General features: G+C 48.0%; 2 protein-coding genes across 2 annotated transcripts; both read right to left on the bottom strand.

Moving 5' to 3' along the window:
- Positions 1-623: 623 nt before the first annotated feature.
- On the bottom strand, positions 624-7,473 carry ccnjl (cyclin J-like; the record flags this gene model as incomplete). Its single annotated transcript, XM_083690405.1, has 5 exons — positions 624-1,143; positions 1,489-1,648; positions 1,931-2,230; positions 3,612-3,822; positions 7,405-7,473. 5 exons carry the CDS (start codon positions 7,471-7,473, stop codon positions 624-626), a joined length of 1,260 nt encoding a protein of 419 aa, XP_083546531.1.
- A 10,876-nt stretch (positions 7,474-18,349) lies between these two features.
- slc23a1 (solute carrier family 23 member 1) lies at positions 18,350-26,334 on the bottom strand (the record flags this gene model as incomplete). Its single annotated transcript, XM_083693818.1, has 13 exons — positions 18,350-18,621; positions 19,176-19,271; positions 19,493-19,636; positions 20,570-20,699; positions 21,419-21,524; positions 22,038-22,185; positions 22,687-22,843; positions 23,900-24,020; positions 24,644-24,825; positions 25,190-25,257; positions 25,610-25,698; positions 25,867-26,024; positions 26,275-26,334. The coding sequence occupies 13 exons, from the start codon at positions 26,332-26,334 to the stop codon at positions 18,350-18,352; spliced, it is 1,731 nt and encodes a 576-aa protein (XP_083549944.1).
- Positions 26,335-26,786: the final 452 nt, after the last annotated feature.

Genomic DNA, 26,786 nt, shown 5'->3' with positions numbered 1-26,786 from the left:
TTGTAAACAATACCGAGGAGGTACGGACAAGTTCGTAAAGCCATAATTTCACATAAGGCGGCAGCAGCATTGGAGGTACAAGACAACAGTGTAAAAATACAGCCGTGCCTGTGAAGCACGGAGAGACACGAGAGGTCGACCATCGTTGGCACGGCAGAATCACCATGGCAACATCAGCCTCCCATTGTCTCAGCACAGAGTAGGCATTCGTGTCCAAGGAACGGTGAGAGGATTCTAGAATGTTCGTAGTTTCTTGGTTTGAATAGAGATTTATATACATAGAATGTGCTTGGTCACGTGTAAGCAGTAATACACAGGGGTATGTAAACACCACAAACAGTGTCTCAGTGTTTCAGATAAGGCCAAAGGCAGAAGGACAACCCTCCCTCCCTCCCTCCCTCCCTCCCTCCCTCCCTCGTTAGTTAGGTCAACACTATGACCTCAGCAGGATCTGCGCTGACGATGGCTCTTTGTTTCGACCTCCTTCGTCCACGGATGGTGTGGTGCATTGCAGGGCCAGAGGAAAAGGGGGAGGAGGAAGAGGAGGAGGAGGAGGATTGGGGGGTGAGGTGTACAGAGGACAACGATTGGCTCATGCTCAGTTCATCTTCTGCGTCCTGGCGTCACCTGTCGAAGCAGCCTGCCGTGAAAGAGTGTTGGGCCCCTAGGTACCCCCCTCCACCCCCCCCTCCGTAAGCCAGGTTGAGGCAGTGGCGAGGGTGGGACACCGGGTGTGGCTCTGAAGCCATGGCCATCTGCAGGGAGATGGGTCCTTGGAGGGGCAGGGAGCGCAGTCCCGACCCCAGGCTGGTGAAGGAGAGGGTTCCCTGCGGTACAGAGCCTGAGAGGAGCCCGGCCTGGTGCTGGGGCTGGAGGAGGTAGTCCCGAGACCCAACAGGCCCCAAAGCCTGGGACTCGCCTAGCACATGCAGCTGGGAGAGGGGGGCCGAGTGCTGGGAGAGGTGGTGCTGGTAGCTGGGTGTGTGGAGGAGCAGTGGCTGGGAGGCTGGGGAGGGATGTTCATGTTTCAGGGTGGAAGAGGAGATCGGGGAGGGGGAGGAGAGAGCTGAAGGCTGGATGGGAGATCCTGACAGAGAGCTGGACTTGGACTTGTTGGCCTGTTTTACATCGCTGTCATGGGCACTGTGGGAGAAACAACAGGGAAGGTCATTACTGTACTGGTCTCCAAATGAGGACTTGCAGAGAAAGGAACATACACAAATGAAAGTCAATGGTATTGACTTATAGAATGTGTGTGTCTCTTACAGCAGCATGAGTTATATGCACTGTGTGAGGTGGTTTCAGGCGTGTGTGTGTGTGTGTCTGTGTGTGTGTGCGCACGCGCGCATCTCTTACAGCAGCATGAGTTTGATGCACTGTGTGAGGTGGTTTCAGGCATGTGTGTGTGTGTGTTTCTTAAAGTAGCATGAGTTATATGCACTGTGTGAGGTGGTTTCAGGTGTGTGTGTGTGTGTGTGTCTCTCTTACAGCAGCATGAGTTCAATGCACTGTGTGAGGTGGTCCCAGGAGTATCCAGTGAGCAGGTGGAGGACCGTGGTCCAGCTGGGGGTGATCTGGAGGCAGATACGAGACGCCGCGATGCAGGCTGCTGCTACCTGGGAGGGCCTGAAGCTCAGGAACGCATGGTCTGGGGGGGGAGAGGGAGAGGGAGAAGGAGAGGGAGAGGGAGAGAGAGAGAGAGAGAGAGAGAGACACACGCATTACAGATCTTCTCCGGAACTAAAGGAACTACCTAGTAAAACATCCACAGAATAAAGGATTTATTGAACCATCCGTAATCACATAATCTTGCTTAATTTGTACCTCCTTAGTTTTCAAACCAACTTAATCCAACATTCCAAAAAAAGCACTAACTAGGCCTTATTCCACGCAGGCCATTACGTCATCCCTCCCACTCTCAAACCCTCACCTTGCAGAGACACCTCCAGGAAGTAGTGCGTGTACTTGTCCATGAAGGCCTTGGTCTTGGAGAGGGAGGAGAGGGGCCAGCCATTGTGCAGGTCTCCCTCTTGGACAGCCACGTGGAGGTAGTAGTCTATGAAGTGGGCCGGCGTGGGCAGACACAGGTTCCAGCCAAATGTCTCCAGCAGCAGCAGCTCTGTCTTCACCAGGTCCTTCTTACTGAGGGACAGGTTCAGACTACGCATGAAGCCCAGGGCGTTGAGCTGCTCCAGTTTAGGGACACGGTCCTCCTTCTCCTCAAACTTACCTGGGAGGGAGGGAGGGAGAGAGGGAGGGAGGGAGAGATAGGGATACATGGAATCAGATTAACACATCTTAATCGAATCAAATGTATTTTTATAGTGCTTTTTACAAAGACAATTTTCTCAAAGTGCTTTACAACAAGAACAATACTTAAATAAACGATAAATACAAATAAATGTTTATTCTACCAGACATAAAGAGGTCATATAACAGAGAGAGAGAGAGAGACAATAGAATAAACACAAATCCAGAGGCATCAGCTGCGGAGAAGAAGAGGAGGCTAACCTGGCACAAATATACTCAGCATTCAACTGTTGTCTTCAATAAAATGCTGAAGTGCACAGTTGTCAACGGGATCCATGATGAGCTCATCATTTCCATAATTATCTGGGGCGTATTAGTTCTGTTGGATTACCATCAAGCCTGGAGGGGGATTTCTGCCAAGTGAACTAATCTAAATACCAGGACCCCTGCTGAACGTCTCAGTTCTTCTAACATGTATGTACCCAATATCCCCTAACCTCCACCTACCCATTTCACAACATATCTACTTGCCAAATAAAAACATTTACAAAAACCTAAGCAATACTGTTGCATAACATATAGTCGAGTCTATAGGTTGATGGTTACGCTTCAGTAACGCCGCCTTTATTTAGAAAAGCTAAATTAGTCTTGCTCAGAGGATGCATCTACATGCTAAAGCTATCACCGTCCTCTTCACACGTGCTTTGTTTTGGAGAACACAAACACACAGCTAGTTAGTTAGCATAACAATCTCCCGATCCAGGGAAAGCCCGGTATGCAGATTCGACAGTTGCTGACGACATCTGAGAGGGTTGAAGTGAGTATCATCTGTGTATCTATTTGTATATGTGCTGGAGCACAGCCCCGAGGGCTCATACATGTGATAGGTTTCCATTGGTGTCTGGCTGAAGGGCCTGGAAGAGGAGGGGGAGGAGAGCTCTGTGACACAGCTGTCACAGAGTACAATACATTCGCCAGCCACACAGACTGACACAGCTACTTAGAGCACGCAGCCAGAGAAGAGAACACTGCTCTCAGTATCACAGCTTTCTCTTTCACGTCAATTCTTCATCAAACTCTCTCATCTGTGACTAGTAGAAACGCTTTGGGAAGCATTTCAGTGCACCTCTCTGTAAAATGTTAGCCTTTCAATGCAATTTGCTGTAGAATGTTAGCCTTTCAATTCACTTCTCTGTAAAATGTTAGCCTTTCAATGCACTTTGCTGTAGAATGTTAGCCTTTCAATTCACTTCTCTGTAAAATGTTAATCTAGATCCAGGAGGCAGGCAGGGAAGGTGACTTACTGGTTAGAGGAATGCAGGAGAGTGACATGGGTGACAGGTGACATAGAGGTGACTTACTGGCAAGGAGGAGGCAGGAGAGGGCGATGACGTAGAACTGGCGCACCGCCACATCGTAGTGATCCATGAACAGGTCCAGGAGGTAGACGGCTAGGTGGCGCGCCGACGGGCACAGCTGGTAACGGTTGCTAAGGACTGCTAGCAGGTCGGCAAAGTAGCGCCGCATCCCAATCTGAGGGGAGCGGGCCTTGTAGGCAGGCAGCTTCAGCTCCTGAGGAGAGGAGGCATGAGAAGGAGTGAGAGTGAGAGTTGGAATGCCATTTAAGCTCCTGAGGAAAGGAGGAGACATGAGAAGGAGTGAGAGTGAGAGTTGGAATGCCATTTTAGCTCCTGAGGAAAGCAGATAAGGGGGGGAAAGGACACAAGAGGGAGTGAGGGTTGGGAAAACAAACAGCGCTGTATCAAGGAGGCATGTGGGAGCATGTGCAAACTCAGAGGGCTCTTTAGTCAGATGTCAAGGCGCAGCCAAAACGCTGCAGCCCATTACTTCTCAATGTGGGCCTAACATATTTCTGAATAAACTCTTTCAAAATATGCAACTTGTGATGTCTCACCCTTGCCCTACAGTGCCTTGCTGGAAGACACTGAGTCTTTCTTAGTTTTCCTGTTAAAATCACCCCTTCAGGAGAAGAGAGAAACTAAGAAAGAGATAACTCCACTTCCTTTTATTTTTTATGGAGGTATATTAATATACCTCTCCCTGGAAGTGAACAGGTTACATATCTGCTTTCACAGCTGGCAGGCTCTCTCTGTTGCTAGGCAGAAGGAGCCACAGCAACCCTCTCTAACCCTAACCCTAGATCCTAGAGTCACCCAGATACAGGAGGCTCATACTCAGGAAGTGTACGTGCATTCCTGTAGTGATGGACCCAGTGGAGAGAGTAGTCTCTTATCCCTCTGAAGACCCAGCAAGTATGTCTCAGGGCCATCTGTCCCCTGGGGGGTGAGGGGCTGTGGGGGGGGGCTGTCTGTCTACCTCGGGGTGAGGGGCTAGGGTTGGGGGAAAGAAGCTGGGGTTGGGGGTGTGAGGGGCTAGGGGAACAGGGGCTAAGGGCTGTGGGTGAGGGGCTTAGTTTGGGGGTGAGAGGCTAACGTTGGGGGCTGGGGAGCTGGGGGACTATCTGGGGCCTGACCCTCTGAACAGGGCCCATTGTAGAACTTGGTTGTCATTGAAGGAACTCTCCAGCTGCTTATTAATCAGACTGCTTTCTGAAGGCATGGGCCTTTACAACAGTCTTCCAGTTGGGACATTTTGGAGTATGGTGGGCTGTGTGTTACGATCAGTCTTATCACATCCCTTTTCTGGAGGAAATCTTCCCAAGGTAGTAGGTAATTATGATTCTGAAATATTTGTATTAGCCATGTTCGTTTGTTTAAAACATTCAACTTTGAGGAAACGCTTGTCTACAATGTGGATATTATGAACAAATAGGACATTCAAAATCACTAACATTTCTCCACTTTCTCTGACTAGAATCACTTGTGGTCAAATTAAAATACATTAAAAAAAAAACTAAAAACAGGTGGCAATTTCAAACTTATAAAAACTGAAAAACTGCTATTCTTCTTCTCCCACATAAGGGGGACTGAAGCATCTTTGAAGCGCTGCTATTAATACACTACCGCAGATGTCTTGACATCCTCTCGGATGTAGGCATGTGAAACGCCATAGCAACAGTTCCCGAGGAAGAATGACTCGCGCCCTCGTTCACACAGTATCCCTGGAGATGCACCAAGGCCTCGTGAAACATCATGACCTCAACAGCACATAGCTAGCTGAGCCACAATGCTTCATGTGGCCGCTGTGCTTAGGTTACAAAGAAAATGTTTTAACCTGCCCAGATTCAATTCAGAAAAGCTGCAGATAAAGTTAAATCTCGGAACTAGTTCCTGGCTTGTAAACATGTTTGAATGTTCTTAAATTGAGAACATCAAAGCCTGTAGAGAGAACATTCCTTCAAGATGAGTGAGTAATACTATACATCACTGTCCAGTCTGTTCTATGGCCGTTCTGTGTTTTAGGCTAGGCTTTAGGCAATGTTGAGTGAGATCCTAAATCAGCACACACACACACACACACACACACACACACACACACACACACACACACACACACACACACACACACACACACACACACACACACACACACACACACACACACACACACACACACACACACACACACACACACCACTTAGCTCCTACAGGAAGTGGGCATGACATACAGCCCAGCCATAAACACAGGAGACAAACACCAACACCCAGTCAGAGCCATCAGGCAGGCAGGGCTGAGTCAGAGTAGTCAGGTCCTCACTCCTCAGGGCTCTCTAATCCACTCAGCACAAACAACCTATCATTGTCTGTCTGCACTGAATCACAAATCCACCCCTAGTCCCAGCTCTCCTCACAGCTCCACTACATTTTTACAACAGCTCTACTTACAGCCCTCCTCTCCTCAACACTCTAATACAACACTACCACAGCTCTCCTCAACACTAATACAACACTACCACAGCTCTCCTCAACACTAATACAACACTACCACAGCTCTCCTCAAAACTCTAATACAACACTACCACAGCTCTCCTCAACACTAATACAACACTACCACAGCTCTCCTCAAAACTCTAATACAACACTACCACAGCTCTCCTCAACACTAATACAACACTACCACAGCTCTCCTCAACACTCTAATACAACACTACCACAGCTCTCCTCAACACTAATACAACACTACCACAGCTCTCCTCAAAACTCTAATACAACACTACCACAGCTCTCCTCAAAACTCTAATACAACACTACCACAGCTCTCCTCAACACTCTAATACAACACTACCACAGCTCTCCTCAAAACTCTAATACAACACTACCACAGCTCTCCTCAACACTCTAATACAACACTACCACAGCTCTCCTCAAAACTCTACTCCCCAACAGCCCTTCTCTCCTCACAGCTGGAGGCATCAGGTCACTCGCCCAGTATTTACACACAATAGCACGGCCAATTTGAACCAATTACCACTCCGGAAAACAGATCAATATGTCTCTGTTCTAATGCTTCTCTGGATTCACTATTGTTGTGCACATCTGTTAGGGTGTCAGTAATACTTGATGGTCAAATTACTGATCTAGAAAATGAATTTGCAACACGGGTTAAATAAATGCACCTATGATGTTAAGTGCTACTGCTAACCAGACAGGGCTAGCCAGTGCTACTGCTAACCAAACAGGGCTAGCCAGTGCTACTGCTAACCAGACAGGGCTAGCCAGTGCTACTGCTAACCAGACAGGGCTAGCCAGTGCTACTGCTAACCAGACAGGGCTAGCCAGTGCTACTGCTAACCAGACAGGGCTAGCCAGTGCTACTGCTAACCAGACAGGGCTAGCCAGTGAGTGCCACCTCAGGTGTTACAGGCGGAGTCACAGCCTCCAGCCACATGTGACATTTCACACGTCACCATCAAAGACAGAGCAGGACTATATGAGTTCACTCCTGCAGCATAAAACTAAATACAGTGGTTTTCAGTGACTGGAACATGTCAAATTAATTCATGAAGCATTCACCATGATTACTGTGAACGTCAGATTGCCAGAGAAACTGAATGAGATACAGAAACCATGCCAACCATGTCGTCATATGTATGTAACTGTGCGATTTGTCAATTGTAATGGATTTAAAGCATTTGCTTGTTCGATGGGAGTGAAGCAAGACCAATTCCTCCCAAGGGAGATTCAATAAAAGTCAACTAAATGTCAAATCTAAATGTCAAACTGAGACTCCCACCTTGATGCGTAGAGCTTGGTGGATGTCTGCTGCTAACTGGCTCTTCCACCAGTGGGCCTCTGCCTCCATCTCTCCACTGTGGTCAGAGCTGCTGCCGACCCTGGGGACAAACACCAGGTAGTGTTTAGTTTATTGGATTATTTAAAACAAAGCACACATTTCACACAAACTATTATACATGTACATGAACAAAATCTTCAATGACGTCACACAAAGTCCATGATTTTGATTCATTGTGGTTGTCAGTGGTCAAATCCCTGGATTGGATTAGGCGTATAACATTGTCAACTAGTACACTCATCTCATTCATTAAGGCAAACTTTGTGAGACTCACAAGTCTGTTAATGTTTAAAGTTTTCTAAATCAATTGTATCAATATGTTATGGGCTACCCAGTTCAAAATCACATGATTTAGCAAAACATTGCCTTTCAAATAACAAAGTAAGAAATTACAATGGGTGTGTTTCAACTAGGGCCTACGTTAATAAGTAGGTCACGGAGGCTGGCTTGTTGTATGAGATAGAAGGTATGAATGTATCAGACCTGGTGGCATCCATAGAGTTTGTAACACTTTTCAATACAAGCTCTCATAAATGAATTAAACACACAAATACAGCAAGGCTACCGAACAAAGATGGCATCTAATAATTAACAGCTGTGGGCAATGCACAGGGCAATGCGTTGGTCATGATACATTGTCTGCATATCTCAAAATTGTCACTAGCCGCTGTGCCACGCGTGTAGCAGCGCAGTGGAAAGTTGAGAATGTAAGCAAAATGCGAGTTTTCTTTTTTTCTTCCTACACAACAAGACCCCACAGCAATATGCTACTTGTATCGACTAGGTTACAATAGAGACAACGAGCAAACATAGTAATATGTTGGACTTGTATCTAGGCTACTCAACGTTACCTTTAAACCCCCTGCGTTACCACTGAGCTCAGCAACACTCCGGAGACCCGACCCCTTTGTCTCACGCCAGCCGCATTCTGATCTCAAATCCTTCGGCGACAGTTTACCAAACACGAACAAAATCACTGCAGTAGACGCAGCTACACTTCACAAACCCACAAACTCTAACCTGAAAGTAAACGACAATGTTTGACAGGCTGGTCCTTTGATTTCTCCCCTCGTTCCTCGTCAACTATCCCCTGTGTAGGGTTCTTTGAATGGGCACGGATGGACGGACACACTGCTCTCTGGCTGTGGTGGACAGCGTGGGATAAAGGATGAATGGAATAGGGACTCTGACTGAAGAAAGCGCCCCCAGCCAGCTTTCACTCATTCATACATCATCTGATCATTGAACGTCTGATAATCTAATCTACCACGTAGTCTAACATTCAGATACGATTTTTATACTATTAAAAGTAAAGTAGCCTTGTATTCAGATCACATACAAAACTCTAACAGATGTCCTTGCTTTATTGAGTTTGAATACTCAAACTGTGCTTTATGCCAACAATGAAATATGATAAACCTGAATGATAAAAAATATAATCACAGCTAAATACATTTCAATCATACACCTAATCTGAGAAATAAGTCTCAAAACTATATTATACATTATAGGACTCTCTTCTCCCTTGCAACTCTTCCCTACGTCGTTGCTGCAAATGAGAACTTTTTCTCAGTCATCTTACCTGGTAAAAATAAGGCTAAAATAAATATTTAAAAATAAATAAACGCAGGTCTAACATGTGTTGAATATGGCATTTCCATTCCAACCCTAAGCAAATGTAAAACCTCCTCACACTCCTGGTGTTGATGAGGCCTAACCAGTACTTTGTTCAGTAGTTCAGTAGTAGTACTTCAATAGTTAAATAGTTCATATTTTTCCCCACTTGGTGATCCAGTGGGGGAATGTGTGTCTAAGAAGTGGAATAAGAAGTATTCAGCTACTCTCTGAGGACAAACGAGAGGAATTACACCAAAACTTTACACCACTACTTCAATGTATAGGCCATAGTCTCTTACCCACAGATGGTTCTGAATGTATCTGATACCCTCAATGGTGGAGCAGAGTGGAGCCCCCATGAGTCTGGCATGAGACCAGGCCCTATAGAACAATGGGAAAATGACAAGTTTGACTGTGTGCCACCTCTCTATTTGACCAACAGGTGGCACATGAACTTAGCAAGACTCAGTGTATTGGTGTATGTAGGCTATCTCCCCTTAGCCTGGTCATGCATTTCAGAGGGACGTTTTCATGCTATTGCTGAGTGAGTGGTTGTGTGTATGCATGTGTTTGCTTTGATACCCACGGCAACAGCATAGTTTCCATTGCACATTCACGGTGCATTAGGGTCTAGTGCCATCAACAAAGGCCTTTAATCATTATATGTGTGAGCTTATGTGCTTGCCCAATATTCCACATGATTTTAATCAGCCTAATGTAATGTGTTTTGCTGTCCTTTTGATTTGATAATTGTATCGGTTGAAATATAAACCCATAGTTAACAGTGAAGAATGCAGCCGTTATAGAGATGCAATTTGTTTGATAATTATATTGGTTGAAATATAAAACCCTAGTTAAGAGTGAAGGATGCAACCGTTGCATACCCTGCCCAGTCCTTGCATGTTTGCCATTCCCTTAAAGGCCTTCTTTAGTACCAGTGCCGTCCTCCCCCACCAGCCAGACAGGGCCCAGCCTTGTACAAACACACAAGTTAACACCTGAGTGTTACGCCTGATCCCGCTGATCTGCGAGGACGAGGACCATGTGGCAGGCAGCACACCAGACAGACAGAAAGCAGTACGGGCCAATTCTATACCCTTTTCCTACACTTGTTCACTCCCCTGCATGGATTTAAAAGCATAGGATTGGTGTAAGTGTGAATTCTTACACCAATCCTATGCTATTAAATCCATGTGGGGGAGAGGACAATTGCATATTTCGGGGAAAAGGTTGGAGGATTATAGCAGCTGTTGTAGCAGATTGGGTTGGGCCTAGTAGCACACCAGGAGAGGCTGGTGGAGGTAGAAATCGGAGGATGGGCTCATTGTAATGCAGGGAATGGAATAAGGAATGGTATCTAAACACACATGTTTGACACCGTTCCGCATTCTTTTCCATGCATTACAATGAGCCTGTCCTCCGATTTCTACCTCCACCAGTCTCCCTAGTAGCACACACAGCAGCACCAGTTGGCTAGTATCAGTGTTGCTTATAAACTTTGAACTTTATTCTTCCTGATACTTGAAAATAGAACATGAAAAAGATCTTAAAAAGAAGATAGCCTGCCTGTTTTGATTTGTTTATAAAATGCAGCCAAACTATGTGTATTAATTATTACCGCACTGCCGTGGTGAATTGGATCCAATGCCCATTGGCAGTCCTCTTGGCATGGTTGGCATGGTCGGTATGGTGGCGTCCTGTTTGGCGTTGGATAGGGGGATGAGGGATTGGCGGTGGGGGGTTGGAGGTTGGGGGAGCGGGGGTCCGTTCGGCTCAAGGCCCAGGAAATGATTGGCACAGCACCCATGGCATATTTAACTGGGGGGATTTCTCTAGTGCTGAGTCAGGGTCCCATTGCTGCAGTGTTACCATAACAGCTAATAAAACACTATCTGTCAAAACTGTCATGGCATGATTGGAAATTGTATCTCAATCAATCAAATTCTATTTGCAGAGTGCTTTTGTTACAAAGTGCTTAACAGTGACCCAGGCAAACCCAACCCCACATGCACAAGCAGAGGCACTCCCCTGTGTAACATAAACGTTAGCTATGAAGGTTAATTCATTTATCATGTGTTTGCTCTCCTTCCATATCAGGGGAGGCTGGTGGAGGCAGAAATCGGAGGACAGGCTCATTTTAATGCATGGAATGGAATGGAATGGAATGGAATGGTACCAAACTATTACAATGAGCCCTGATTTCTAACTCCACCAGCCTCCACTGAACTCTATGGAGTATACTTACTAATCATTATATAAACTCATATCAAACTCTCACAGCCTCTCAGCTGCAGCTGGACAGAGTAGCCTCCACTACCACCACTCTGAGGTTATATTAATGTAACCATTCCATTTACAGAAGCCATTTAGCAGCACAACACTTCTGAACCCTCTGCCTCCCCCTGCCCCCTGCCCACTCCAGACCCCCAGTCCCCAGCCCTATCTCCCTGTCCTGTTGATAGTGTATGGGGCAGTTGGAGGGGGGGGGGCTATATTTAGCCAGGCCCTGTGACTGGGACTACACTGGCCCTGCTAGGTGGATTCCAGAGGTATGTCTGCTCCAACAGTAACAGCAGAGCACAGCACACATCGACCAGCCAGCCAGCACCTGCTGCTACAGCTAACTGCCACCTCCGTCGTTGTTTGAGCTCCCACTGGGCCCCGACCCCAGACAGACCCCAGCCAGGCCCAGGCCAAGCCCCAGGAGGGGGTAAGAAAGAAGGTCAGTCAGCTGACTTCAAGTTCCAGGGAAAGGTTGTTAAAAAAAAAAATCTCTCTCTGCTTTCTATTTTTTTCCCTTCTGAGATCCCTAGACATTTGAAGATGCGATGCATGCCGGTTCGGGTTTCAGGTTTGGATGGATGTGGATTTGACGATTAGATGTGTTGAAGGTTTCTCACTCTCCACCAGGCTGAGCCGTACAGGAGCTGGTCAGAAGGCTTCAACGTTGCTTGTTCTCCACAGCCCATGAGTGACATGAGGAGGGCGTCCTTCTGCCTCACATGAAGGTAACTGTAGCTGTGTTGCTGGGAGTCTCTGAGAGCTTCACTGTCACACACACTTTCACAACCACTGTCACCTAAACACACGGGCACTGGAGAATGCATTCAAGTCAGATCATGTGTATAGGCAGGCTTGCTGAGTAACACTTACTTACCACTTTCCTAATAGCACTCAACACATGCTTTCATAATGCATCAGGACCAAAGGGAGGCTGGTGGAGGTAGGAATCTGACGACGGGCTCATTGTAATGCGTGGAACGGAATGAGGAATGGTATCAAACACACGTGTGTTTGATACCATTCCTCATTCCGTTCCATGCATTACAATGAGCGCGTCCTCCGATTCCTACCTCCACCAGCCTCCCCTGATTAGAACACTGGTAAAGGGGTTCAGAGCACACATTAAACACATTTAGTGTTTGAAACTTCAATTCCATATTATATTAAATGTATCACTTTAAGTTTTGGTGACATGAATAAAGAAATTAGAAAATGTTACATTCGAGTAGATAATTGGCTAAATAAAAAAGTGTTATCTAGCTTGCCACAGGTGAATAACTAGTTCCATGAAACATGATAGGATGTGATTAGATTCAAAGGAATCTTCTTGTAAATATCAAGTGTTTTTATCTTTCTTTCTTGCTCTGATTTAGGTACACAACACATAATAACCTCTACAGATTAACAGGCTCTAAGAGAGAGAGAGAGAGAGGGAGAGAGAGAGACAGAGAGAGAGTTGACGGAGAGAAAGAGAGACAGAGAGACACAGAGCCATGTCTGAGAGGACATCTCCATGTGACACCATTGAGGAGGAAGAGGAGGAGGAGGAGGAGGTGGAGGAAGAGGTGGAAGAGAACGATGGGCCTTTGACCCAAACTGACTCATCTAGCTCCTACTACACTGCCCTGGGCTCTCTGAGTGACTGTGGAGAGGGCTTGGAAGAGCCCAATGATACACTCCACTCTCCAGACCACCTGACTCCAGTCTCAACCCCATCAACAACACCCTCTCCCCAGGTTAGCGATGCCACTCTACAGCCTGAGCCCACGGTAGCCTACCAGACAGAGGAGGAGATGGGGCAAGGCATGGCAGCTAAAGCAATGGATGAAATCTCTGCACCCCAAATTTTGGATGCTTCCTTCAGTGGTATTGTCACTGTTACCGCCACCCTCAGTGACCCCCACGCCAGTGAGAGGCCCCACAACTGCCAAACGAGACCCAGATTCACCCCCAAGAGTATTCCGATCATACCCAAAGGAAATCAAGACAACCAGGGCAAAGATCTGGAGCACGGAGGAGGAGGGCCAAATCAGGGTTCCACATCATATAGTGGAGAAAGAGAGCACAGAGAGGGTCCCGGTCGAGTCAGGGGTGCTGACCCACTCCTGAGCAGGCGGGCTGAGGATGAGGGGCAGGGACGGGTGGAGGAGAGGTGGGGGCTGAGGCTGAGGCGAAGGCAGGGGAGGGAGGAGGGGCAGGGGCTGGGTGAGAGGGGCTTGGACTGGGCAGCAGGGGGGCAGGGGGAGGGAGAGGGAGAGGGAGAGGGGAGGGGTCTGTGCAGCACGGGGGCCAGCTACAGAGAAGAGCAGCAGACTGAGCTGTCAGTCACATCCAGGAATAGAAAAGCGCCTGCAGGCTGCAGCTCAGCGACACTCTCCGCCGGCCAGGAGCTGCACTCGGGAATCCCGCCGCAGCAGAACTGTTGTTATTCCGAGTGTTTCCTCGCAGCCTCGCAGCCACGCCACCGACCATCCCAGAGCCCTCCCGCTGTACCCCAGCCCCTGCCGGGAGACCTCCAGAGAGACGACGGGCGAAGGACCCCCACACCCACACCGTTCCCTCACCCAGCCTGCAGAGGCACGCGGCGGCCCCACAGAGCTCCACACTACCCTGGGGGGACCGTGACTTCCGGCATGACGACCAAGCTGTACGAAGGGGACAGAGATGTGGGCTTCAACAAACACTACCTCCCCGAGGCTGACTACCTGGACGTCTATAACTCCAGCTGTAAGTCCTCCACCCAGCCCTCCAGCGAGGGGAGTCTAGAGGACTGGTCAGAGGACGACGACGTCTCTCTCCATCTCTCCTCCATCATATCCGCGAACATCCAGGACGCGACCGCAGCCTGCTCAGAGACGGGCAGCTTCGAGTGCATCGACGTGGCCGTGGAGAGCCACAGGGGGAAGGTGTACGGGGGGACTAAAACCGTCCCTAAGAGGCAGATCCAGCTGAAGAGACGTGACGCGGCGGAATCTCAGGAGGACAGCGATAAGGCGGAGGTGACAGATGAAGCCCCCTGTACACCCTCTCAGCGCAGGGAGGTGTTTCTGCGTCAGCACAGCACGCCCGCAGCCTTCCACCAGCGCTGCCATGGCGGGGTGGGGCACGAGAACGCCAGGTCAGCTCAGGCCGTCAGGAAACAGCGATTACAGAAGTCTCTCTCGCTGGACGAGACCTCCAGCAAAACCAAGATGGCGTCCTGTATCATCAAGAGCGTGCTGTTGAAGAAGATGCAGGATGAGCAGAACCTACAGAACACTGAGGTATATGAAAGCGCGTTTGCAGCTGTGGAAGTTCATAGCGACACGAAGAACTATCTCAACGCTAAGAGCCCTCTGACTACAGAGATCAACACGACCGATAACATAAGCTATGAACACAACCAGCATGCACAGAGCCGCTCTGTCCACCAGCACCAAGGCCTGGCGTATAAAACACACCAGAAACATCTCTACAAACAAAACTCTGCCTGTGTTCTGGGCAGCCTGGCAGGCTCTGAGTTATTGAGCGCCAGCAGCACTAAGAGAGCTGAAATAGCCTCAGGGCTGGAAGGTGAAGAGATACATAGTCACAGGCAGAAGAGCTCCCAGAGGAACGGGGCACCCCCGCCACCCCCACCTGCCTCTGCCAACTGGAACCCAGGGGACAAGCTATCCTGTGACTCAGCTAAGAACAGAATATGGGGTACATGTGCTGCTGGTGCTGCTACTGTTGCTAACTCAGGAAGACCTGAGGGTACACAGAAAAACACCCCCCAGGAATGTCAGGGGGTCAGGGGGGTTCATATACAACAGAACCCCCCCTCCACGACCCCGCCGAGGACGGACACACTGTGGGGAGGTAGAGACACCGAGCACACTGCCATGAGTGAAGATGTATCAACGAAGGTGGGAGAGACAGACAGGGCAGAACTCAGGTTTCTGGGACTCTCAGGCAACACAGGCACTCATGGGGGGATATTTAAAGCCATGGCCCCTGTGCATGTGGTGAGGGACATGAGGAGGCTGGTGAAAAACACCTACAACCTGTCTTTCAAGAACGCAGGGGAGAGCGCAACGGGACAGGAGGACAACAACAACAACAACAGCCTGTCTTTCAATCAACACTCCGCACATGATCAGTTCAGCTACAGAGAGACGGGCGGAGGAGGAGGAGGAGGAGGAGGAGGAGGAGGAGGAGGGGGAGGGGGGGTCAGGGCACCGAGGTCAGATAGTGTAAAGCTCGTGGTTAAGAAAGTGTCCCCCCCAGCACCTCAGAGTATCGGAGAGCCAGCATCACTTTACACCACCGCTGCCCCCAAAGGATATGTAACCAAAGCCCACACCGCTCTCCACGAATCACGAGACAGGATTCCTAACGCTGGATTTACAAATATCACATCCCAAAGCCTCCCTAAGCCTGCTGCGAGGAGAGGCAGTCAACCTAATAGCCAATCTACCAGTCAGAATGATACTCTGCCGGGAGGCAGTGGGGCCAATTCAACGTCTAAATACCAGGGTAGAATAGAGCTGGCTAGACAGCCCTGGTCTACAGTTGACCCCCCCAGTAAGCCCCCCAGTAGAGGAGAGCTCTTAGAGTCCAGCCAGCAGCAGTGTGAAAGAACAAGTTCTTCTCACGACAAACAGAAGTCACCACAAGCAACGGCTACAAATAGTTTTACTGCAGTTCCAGCGTACCACCCCCTGCCCACACAATTGTACCAGCCGGAACAGCAGCAATATCAGGCCACGATGCCAGTGTGTCCCAGTGCCAAGGACAGGATCCCCAGCCAAGGCCCTCCACAACCACAACCACATCCACCTCCACCTCCACCCCGACCCCAGGGCCAGAGTGCCACCCTCAGCCACAGTCGCCCTTCCTCCCCCTCTGCCTGTGTGTTCAACACCCCTGGACCTCAACAGACCCAGCCACTCCTCCCCTCCTTCTTCTACAGCCCCAACCCCCTGAGCTACCAGGCCATCCAGGCGGCCCACGTTGGGAAGATGAGCTACATTCAGGCCCCTGTGCTGCTCCAGACTCCTCGACCTCCAACTGTTACGCCCGCCAAATGCTCCCCACCTCAGACCTTAGGAACCGGAGACAGCAGAGAGAGCGTTCTCAAGATGCCTTCACCGGAGACACAACAACAACAGTTTATGATTAGCCCACAGGGCTTCTTCCCTCCTCTCAGCGTAGACTATAGGCAGGGGGGCGGCGGAGGGGGGGCGGGGTACCCCGAGATGGCTACCATGGGTCAGCTCTACGGACACGGCCCCCGTCACATGCTATTGGACCCCGAGACAGGACGGTGTTTCTACATGGAAGTCCCACCCCTCCAGCCTCAACCGCAGCGCAAGATGCTGTTCGACCCCGAGACGTGCCAGTTCGTAGAGGTAATGCTGCCACAGCAGGCCATGCCCGCTGCCGCAGTACAGGCCTGTGCCATGCCCTACCCCTCCCTGCCCATGCACTACTCCACCATGCCCATGCATGCCATGTCCATGTACAACCCCCAGTGCTTCTCTTTCCAGTTTCAGCCACAGGAGCTGCCCAACACTGGGCCCTGAGATCGCAGGGCGACCCACAGTATCCCTCTTAGGCAGGAGGAGATTCTACCTAGAACCAACAAAGGTTCTACGGCTGTCCCTGTTGGAGAACCCTTTGAAGAACCCTTTTTTTCCCTGTAAGAGTGTAGCACTACCCCCTGTCTGGAGAGGTTGGAGGGGCCGAACTGAGGAGAGAACTCTGCAAACCCTTTTCTCTAGTTGCAAAGAACAGATACTTCTGAATGTCACCATTCAGAGCAGAGGCCTTATGATCTGTGCACTGTTTACCTAAACTACAATGGAATGGGATGTTGTCTCAAAACCTAATACAAAAACCTAATACATCCCTTATACTGTACATACATACACACATGCATACACACATGCATACATACATACATACACATGCATACATACATACATACATACATACATACATACATACTGCAATATCAACACTTTATTAAACACAAACTCTCCTTAGAATTCCCTTTAATTAGTTATTGAGTGGGTGATTTAGTTCATAAATATTTTTTACACTGTGTGAAATGTTTTGTATTTGTATAGATTAGCAATCACGTTTTTACTACAAACTTCTTTCTTAAACATAACACAACAACCATAATGACTGAAAAGAATGCTTCTGTTTTCTCTGAATGATCATTAACACCTCAGAAATGCCGGCGGCTACGACTGTTATTTTAATTTTACACTTCATAATGTAAACAACAATTTACAGTCCAAAAATAGGAATGTAAATTATACATTTGTTTTTTATCATACATATTTTGCATTACCGTTTCAGTTCAGATCAATAGCTAGAAAAGAGATACTATCATCACTTGTTTATTTTGTACACAATAAAAACTGCAAATAAAACAACTTCTCTGTCTCTGCCTTTTTAACAGTCAAGTGTACAAGATTCTTCCTTCATAGACAACCACCAATGTGCAAAAGGATACAAGGACCCAAAGAGTTGCATGTAGTTCTGTGCAAGGTTCCATGTACAATATGGCTCAACTCTCTCATGAGATCTGCACATGAAGTCTCCCTTTAATATGAATTCATGGTTTATATGAAAGCATGAGTTTGGCATGTGGATCTCAAGTTAGAATTGGTCACTAACAGAAAACAGAGACCACTTAACAATATGAAGTATAGTTGAGGTGGTGTGGTTGTCATGGTAATAAAAAAGCGACAGCGGACCAAACCTCCCAAATCACAGTCGTGAGTAATTTGTTCATAGAAATTATATTCTAAACACAACAGCATAACACAACAAAACTTCAACATCAAAATCACTGTGTGGTCTATTGCAGTGAATCGTTTGATTACAACGTTTGGTCCATCCAAAATTACAAGGTTTGATTTATCCGAAACAATAAATAGCATCATCACAAAAACACAATGAAAAATACAGCTAAAACAGATCTAAATGATGAGTCATAGGAGTGTTGTTGCTATACTTTGGTGGAAGCTAAGGCAGTGGTGCTGTCCATTCCATTGCCTTCACTGTCTGCCGTCCTCACGTCCTCTTCCTGAGTGCTGCTGCCCCTCCGTCTGCACAGCCTGAAGCCTTGGAAACTGGGGCAAACAGGGAGATATCTCAGGCAACTGACCTTCCCTACACAGCCCATCCCGATAGGGAAGTCATAAGTACGCATGTCTAATGAACTTCCGTTAGAGTCCTCATCAGCCTTCCAGTCCAGCAGGCCTCTCTCCTTCTTCGTGCCTGTTAACACAGATGCACACATAAATGTTAAATATAAGCACACACTTAAATACATAAATACACACACTGGCACAGGCAGGCACACACGACACCGATACAGACACAGAAATAGCACAGAGACACACACAGTCACACACACACACACACACAGTCAAACACATATGCTCACTCACACACACACACACACAGACACAGACACAGACACAGACACAGACAGACAGACAGACAGACCAGACAGACTGACACAGAAACACACACACACACACACACACACACACACACACACACACACACACACACAAACACTGGTAGTTACAGGCAACAGTTGGGCTAGAGTGAAAGATTGATGTGGTCCATAGTGATAGGGGGGTGAAACATAAACAAACAGACAGACAGAGAGCGACTGCTGATTCCTCTGATCAGGGGAGGGAGATGTGGGGATGGGGGACCGGGGGGGGGGGGGGGGGGGGGAGATGGGGGGAATGGGGGGGGGGGGGCAGTACATCAGACATCTGTTAATAAGATGAGGCTGCCCTCTCACATAGCCCACATACCAGGGATGGTGTTATCCAGAACGAACGCTAGGAAGCCTCCAACAAACATCTCCGTAGTCATGAGAACGGTCAGTATCTGATCCAGCTCTGCAACTCCTGACGACAACAGTACAATGATACTACTAGTTATGAAATATCCTCATTATTATTCATCATCAATGTTAGTTAGTTATATCTCCTCCACCAAAATATTTTAATCATATGGAATATTTGCAGTGTGACCTGCCTGCATTGCTGAGCAGACATACAGTTGATAGATTAACAGAATATCTATTGTACTATTTTAATATCTATAAAACCTTTAAAAAGCCGCCCACCTGTTTTGATGCTGCCGGGGTGTGCGTCCAGGTAGTTTGGCAGCATGAGGCCGAAGAACATGGAGAAGCCCAGGACAAAGAGGTTCCTGGACGAGTTCAGGTCGACGCTCTGCAGGTTGGACAAGCCCACAGCTGTTATCATACCTGTGAACAACAGAACACAACAGGTGTATCGGAGGTTAGTACCCTCTGAGAGAGCAGCAGTAGCTGAACACAGGAAGAAGTAGAGCTCTGACACTGTGTGCATGCCAGTGCTGAACCGTCAGTTCACTGCAAATAAACATTTGGGGTTAGGCTATTCAACTTTTATCATTGTTTAAATCATGCCATCGTTAACACGTTGTAGCCATTATGTGATAACCATTACATATATTCTTGGTTGCCTCTGTTTTTGACTGAAGACAGAGGCAGAGACAACATGGAGAGTTTTTTCCTACTGAGCTTGCTGGGATCACACTGCCCTCTGGTGGTTATAGATGATATAGTGAAATCTCGACAACAGGGCGGTTTAACCCTACTCCTGCAGATCTGACAACAGGTTTGCAGGCTTTTTCTCCTGCCCTGATCTAACACAACTGATCAAGGTCCTGATGAACAGTCGATTGCTTAAATGAGGTGTGTTACTGCAGGGCTGGAACCAAAGCCTGTACACCAGTGGAGGCTAGTGGATGTAGAAATCGGAGGACAGGCTCATTGTAATGCATGTAATGGAATGAGGAGTGGTATCAAACCCAATTTTCCTCCAAGTCAGCTATCCTGGCCCCTATTTGAATATTCCTAAATGTATATATACTTCCTTCCTCCCTGTCTTGAAGACATCACTGATCTGATATGACTTTACTGACGAAATCAATGCAATGAAAGGATTGTCAGTAATTACCTCAAGGAAGGGGGGAAAATGCATTTTAAGGGTAGTCCAACTGGCCCCAGGAGTAACTTAGACAAGGCCTGTTCTAGAAGATGGTGTGTTAGGGTTGGGCTGGAACCAAAGCATGCAACTTAGACAAGGCTTGCTCTAGAAAGGAAGCCACTATCATGTGTGTTAGGGTTGGGCTGGAACCAAAGCAAGTGACTCACCGAACAAGGTGCAGAACATGCCTCCTAGGATGGGATCAGGCAGGGAGGCAAAGAGGGCTGTGAATTTACCCACAGTCCCGAGCACCAACGTGAAGGCAGCCCCGTATTGGACCACTCTGCGGCTGCCCACCTGTCAGGAGACGAGGCAGGGTCATCAGACTAGAACACCAAGGACACTCTGACTGCTGCTGCTGCACAGTGATATACTGTACATGATCAGAAGTGTGCTTAGTGTTTTTAACAGTGGACCCATGCGTTCCAATTATTTTTCTATACTGTGGACCACAATGAAAATTGGTCCATGACTTTAAGTAAAAATTAATTAATTCAGTCATTCATCCATCCATTAATTAATTAATTAATTAATTAATTCATAGACTAATTAATTCATAGAGAGAATAGACATACTCTATAGCCTATATAGAGATGTAGCCCCATTGACATTCTAGCTGCCACCAATACTCTAGGCAATGTGACTGGATATGCAATCTCTTTTAAAGCCCATGTATCATAGGGTTAGGGTTAGGGTTAACATCATATTCAATATACTGGATAATTAACACTATGATGAGAAGATCCGTAGTTAAAGATTAAGTGTAAAAATACTAACTAATCACTTACAGCAAAGAGTCTTAGAGATAATGTTAATAAGCCTTTATCGGTTTTCAACACCAATATTGCTGATTCATGCTGGGAATACTGGAGGGCACTGTATTTCAGTCACACATACATGAGATTACATATCATACAATGAGCATGTGTGAAGGACATGGGGGGGGGGGAGGGAGGGAGGGAGGGAGGGAGGGAGGAGGCGAGGGAATGAGGGAGGGGGTGAGGTCTCAACCGTACCTTAGTGATACCCAGCACTCCAATGTTTGGGCTGGAGGAGGTGGAGCCATTGCCTGTTCCCAGTAGTCCTGCTATAATGCAGCACACACCCTCGGTGAAGATACCCCTGTAGGAGCAACATGACGCCACAGTTAATACAGCTCCCTGCCGAGCGTCAGCAGCAGGGGAGGCTGGCTGGAGGTAGAAAATGGAGGACGGGCTCATTGTAATGCATGGAAGCCATTCCTCATTCCATTCTATGCATTACAATGAGCCTTGGCTCAGCTTGGTTCAGCTCTGTAGTGTGAATTGGGATAGTTTGGTGTAGTTACTAGTATGGTTTTGGTGCAGTTAATAGTATGGTTTTGGTGCAGTTAATAGTATGGTTTTGGTGTAGTTAATAGTACGGTTTTGGTGTAGTTAATAGTATGGTTTTGGTGTAGTTAATAGTATGGTTTTGGTGTAGTTAATAGTACGGTTTTGGTGTAGTTAATAGTACGGTTTTGGTGTAGTTAATAGTACGGTTTTGGTGGAGTTACTAGTATGGTTTTGGTGTAGTTAATAGTATGGTTTTGGTGTAGTTAATAGTACGGTTTTGGTGTAGTTAATAGTATGGTTTTGGTGTTGCCCCTGTGCTGACCTGTTGATGGCGTGAATAGGGGGAGGGGGTGCCCCTGAGAGGCGGGCACAGGCGTAGTAGTCGCCGATGGACTCTACGATGCCAGCGAGAGTGGCACTGAACATCCCTAGCACCCCGGCAACTGTCACCGTCGGCAACCCCCACTGGCCTATCAGGGACAAAGAAAGAGAATACGTCTGAATCACTTCCCTATTCAACGTAATGAGAGGCAAAGGAAGATAACTCGAGCATTGCCTGAAGGAGAGAAAGTGCAATCATAGTGAAAGAAGGACTGAAATCTACTTCATCTTTCTGAAGTAAACCCTCAAATAATTTCTTCATAGAGGAAAAATCATAGACGCACAGTATGACACATCTTAAGGAAGAGCAGACATCCGATGACGGAGACAAATGCAGTCATAGAAAAATCCAGATAACTGAAGTCGTCAGTGTGATGAGGACGTGCTGCTCTTCTGTTACAGGGATAGTGTTTATGTGTGTGTGTGTGTGTGTGTGTGTGTGTGTGTGTGTGTGTGTGTGTGTGTACTCCTGTGTGTACTCCTTTTCTATATTACAGGGGTACTGTGTGTGTGTGTGTGTGTGTGTGTGTGTGTGTGTGTGTGTGTGTGTGTGTGTGTGTGTGTATGTGTGTGTTTCTCGTCTCTCTTACACGGGTAGGGGACACGGAACCAGGGGGAGATGGCCATGATGTCACCGCGGGCGTCCGTGCGGGCCTTCTGGCCGTAGAGTTTAGGGTCGCTAGGCAACACGTCAGTCAGGGTGAGGATGTAACACACCAACCACACCAGCATGATGGCCATGATGATCTGTAAGGAGAAAGCCTACTGTCACTAGCTCGCACACACACACACGCACGCAGGCCCACACACAGGCAGGCACACACGCTCGCAGACGCACGCACGCACACACACACACACACACGCACGCACGCACGCACGCACGCACGCACGCATGGCCACACACAGGCAGGCACGCAGGCCCACACACAGGCAGGCACACACGCTCGCAGGCACACACGCTCGCAGACACACACACACACACACACACACGCACGCGCGCGCACGCACGCACGCACGCACGCACACACACACACACACACACAGACAGACAGACAGACAGACAGACAGACAGACAGACAGACAGACACACACACAGACACACAAACACACACACACACAGTTTGTGCGACAGACAACCCCTATCACTGCCACTGTCTTGCCAACCATTGACAGTGGTGATGACAGTGCACCTTGTGCCTATTCTACTGTTATTATCATCCCAGGCTAATCATTGAGTTGTATACTGGAAGCTAAGACTAATACCTGGCATGAACATGATGCTGAAACTGCTCTGCTTCTGACTGAAGAAGAATGAGTCACTTTTACAGCTTGGCCTTGGTAATATCACAACGACCAAGATGGGCCTGCTGCCCTGAAGGCAACAATAACACAGCAGGAAACAGAATAAAAATAGACCATCATTAACCACCATAAGGTTACAGTGACACGACATCCCATCACATGATGCCTGCACTGTAGCGCCCCAGTCAGCAGTCTGCTCTATTCATTCTAGATCTATGATTGATATAGATGCAAGAAGTATAGATGCATAATTAGAGAGAGAGAGAGAGACAGAGAGAGAGAGTAGTGTGTGAGACAGGTGTGTAGTATGTGAGACAGGTGTGTGTGTGTGTGTGTGTGTGTGTGTGTGTGTGTGTGTGTGTGTGTGTGTGTGTGTGTGTGTGTGTGTGTGAGACAGATGTGTGGTGTGTGTGTGTGTGTGTGTGTGTGTGTGTGTGTGTGTGTGTGTGTGTGTGTGTGTGTATGTGTATGTGTATGTGTATGTGTATGTGTATATCTTACAGGGAACATCTTGAAGACGTGGACCTTGGTGACGCCAAAGCCTTTCTTCCTTTTGTAGGTAGGCATGGGGAGGGGCCACTCCCTCAGGTATTGAGCAAACAGAATGATAAGGAAGATACACCTGGAGAGAGATAGGAGGGGGGGGGGATGGGGGGGGGGGGGGGGGGGGGGGCAAGAGAGGGAAAGGTATAGCAGTACAGTACCCGTTACCCGTTACGAGTCACTCTCGATCTTCCGCCGTAGATTGAAAACCCATCTCTTCAGGCTACATCTTAACCCTCTTCACCCTCACTACCCCCCCCCCCCCCCCCTATACTAACCCTAACCCCAACCCTAGAGACCTCTTCACCCCCACTGCCCCCCTGTACAAGTTCTCTCCTGCTAATAACATTTTTAAAATAATAATACATTTAAAAAAATAATAGCCTACTGGCATTATGACTGCCAGTGGCCCCTGGTGTGAGCATTGATTACTTTGTCTTATGCTGACTGTTGGATCAATGATTCACTTACTTAAACAAATATATTGTTGTAAGTCGCTTTGGAAAAAGGCGTCTGCTAAATGCCATAAATGAAAATGTAAAAATGTTACCAGAACTGATAAAAGGTTATCTAGTTAAAGTACATGACCTTGGAATGTAAGGCGATAAAGTGTCTCAAATCCTAATCAATATAACAAGTATCTACTATACATATAGAGAGGATTAGGAGAGGACAGAGAAGCAAGAGTGTGCTGTGTCTTACAGTGCAGACAGGCCCCAGTGGGACCCAGCTCTGTCCCCGGCGGTCTGGAACACAGACAAGCCTATGAGGGAGATGGTGGGGGTGACGGTCAGAGGGCCGATGTAGTTCAGCAGGAGACCGGGCAGACCCACAAAACCGATTACCACCTCCACCGCACTGGACACTATGATGGCCCCCTGGATCTGCAGGGGAGAGGGGAGGGACAGGCAGCATCACAGGGATGTCTACAGAATAGAACACCTCATTTCAATGGATTCATTTAAAACCCTAACCCTAACCCTAACCCTAATCTTGGGATATATGTTGGAAATGAGCACAAACTAAGTGTTTTGGTGGTGCAATGCATCTAAGCCCAGCTAATTCAATGTACGATTCTTAAAATGACATTTTAAATTTTTTAGAATATGGATTCCCAAGGAGTAAGTTCTAATGTCTCTGATATACTGTCCATCATCTCATCATAAAGAGAAACAGACGCTGCTGTCCGAACCACGAGGCTGCGGTCAAGCACCATGCGACAGGAAGCAGGAAGTAGGAAGTAGCTACCTCTCTCATCCTGGGGTGCCAGATGTGGGAGGTGTTGAGGGGAAGAGTCCCGTTCCCATAAATCTCCTCTGTTAACAGCCACACAAACAGACCAGGGTCAAATACAGTAGGTCAAACATACCATCTTCCTCTGTTAAAACACTTAACAGATCATTAGGGTTAGGGTTAGACAGGCTCTGTGACTAGGCCCTAGTCTCATCCGGTAGGATAGGGAACAGTAGAGGCTGGTGGAGGTAGAACTTGGAGGACGGGCTCATTGTAATGCATGGAATGGAACAAGGAATGAGATCAGACACGTGTATTTGATACCATTCCTCATTCCATTCCATGCATTACAATGAGCCCGTCTTCCAATTCCCACCTCCACCAGCCTCCCCCTGACAGGGGGGTGATGGGGTACTGAAGGACTGAGAGACGCACCATAAGGGGGACATTTCCATCGATCGAGCCCCATGATGGCCTGAGCTGGGATGAGGAAAGCAAGCGCACTGGCCTGGAACAGAGGTAACCTGTAGTACACACGGTGGAGGGAACATGACAGGTAAATATCATACAACCAGAACACTAACATAATGTACTGTGCGCACACACACGCACGCACACACACACACGCACGCACGCATGCACACACACACACACACACGCACACACACGCTCATACACACACACACACACACCTGACTCCAAAGGTGGTCTGTATGAGTGTTGTGATTCCTACGCAGGTGAAGATGGTTCCGACCAGCTGACTGACAGTGTACTGGTCCTGTCCTACACACATGGCCTCCGCTAACAGGAAGGGAACCGCGATGGTCCCACTGAAACACGTCAGGTAGTGCTGGGAGGGAGAGATATCAGTCATCAGGCAGATGGAGGGAGGGAGAGAGAGAGAGAGGAGGAAAGAGAGAGACAGAGACAGAGAGAGGGAAGGAGGGAGAGAGAGAGGAAAAGAGAGACCACAGATACAGAGAGAGGGAAGGAGGGAGAGAGTGATAGACAGGGAAAGATGGTTAACAGATAATGCATGCAAACTCTGTGTGTGTGTGTGTTGTGTGTGTGTGTGTGTGTGTGCATGTGTGTGTGTGTACCTGTAGTCCCAGTAGAATGCAGAGGTACCAGGGCGGGACGTCGTCTATGGTGTAAATCATGTCCGTGCCCGGTTTCGTCTTCCCCATTGGCTGGCTGGCCCCGTCAGTCCTCTTGTCCGGTCCTTCCACCTGAACATCATGACTCTGAGAGAGAGAACAGAGAGAACAGAGAGAGAGAGAGAGAGAACAGAGAGAGAACAGAGAGAGAACAGAGAGAGAGAGAGAACAGAGAGAGAGAGAGAGAGAACAGAGAGAGAGAGAGAGAGAGAACAAATAGAGAGAGAGAGAGAACAGAGAGAGAGAGAGAGAGAACAGAGAGAGAGAGAACAGAGAGAGAGAGGGAACAGAGAGAGAACAGAGAGAGAGAGAGAGAGAGAGAGAGAGAGAACAAATAGAGAGAGAGAGAGAACAGAGAGAGAACAAACAGAGCGAGAACAGAGACATGAACACATCTAAATGGACATTCTGTTCCAATAGAAAGATACCGAGGGGATACACTGTACTTGAAACAA

The sequence above is a fragment of the Argentina silus genome (genome assembly GCF_951799395.1).
Source record: "Argentina silus genome assembly, chromosome: 2".
NCBI classification, from domain to species: domain Eukaryota; kingdom Metazoa; phylum Chordata; class Actinopteri; order Argentiniformes; family Argentinidae; genus Argentina; species Argentina silus.
The sequence above is the reverse complement of the archived record's forward strand: the minus strand, read 5'-3'. Positions and strand labels throughout refer to the sequence as shown.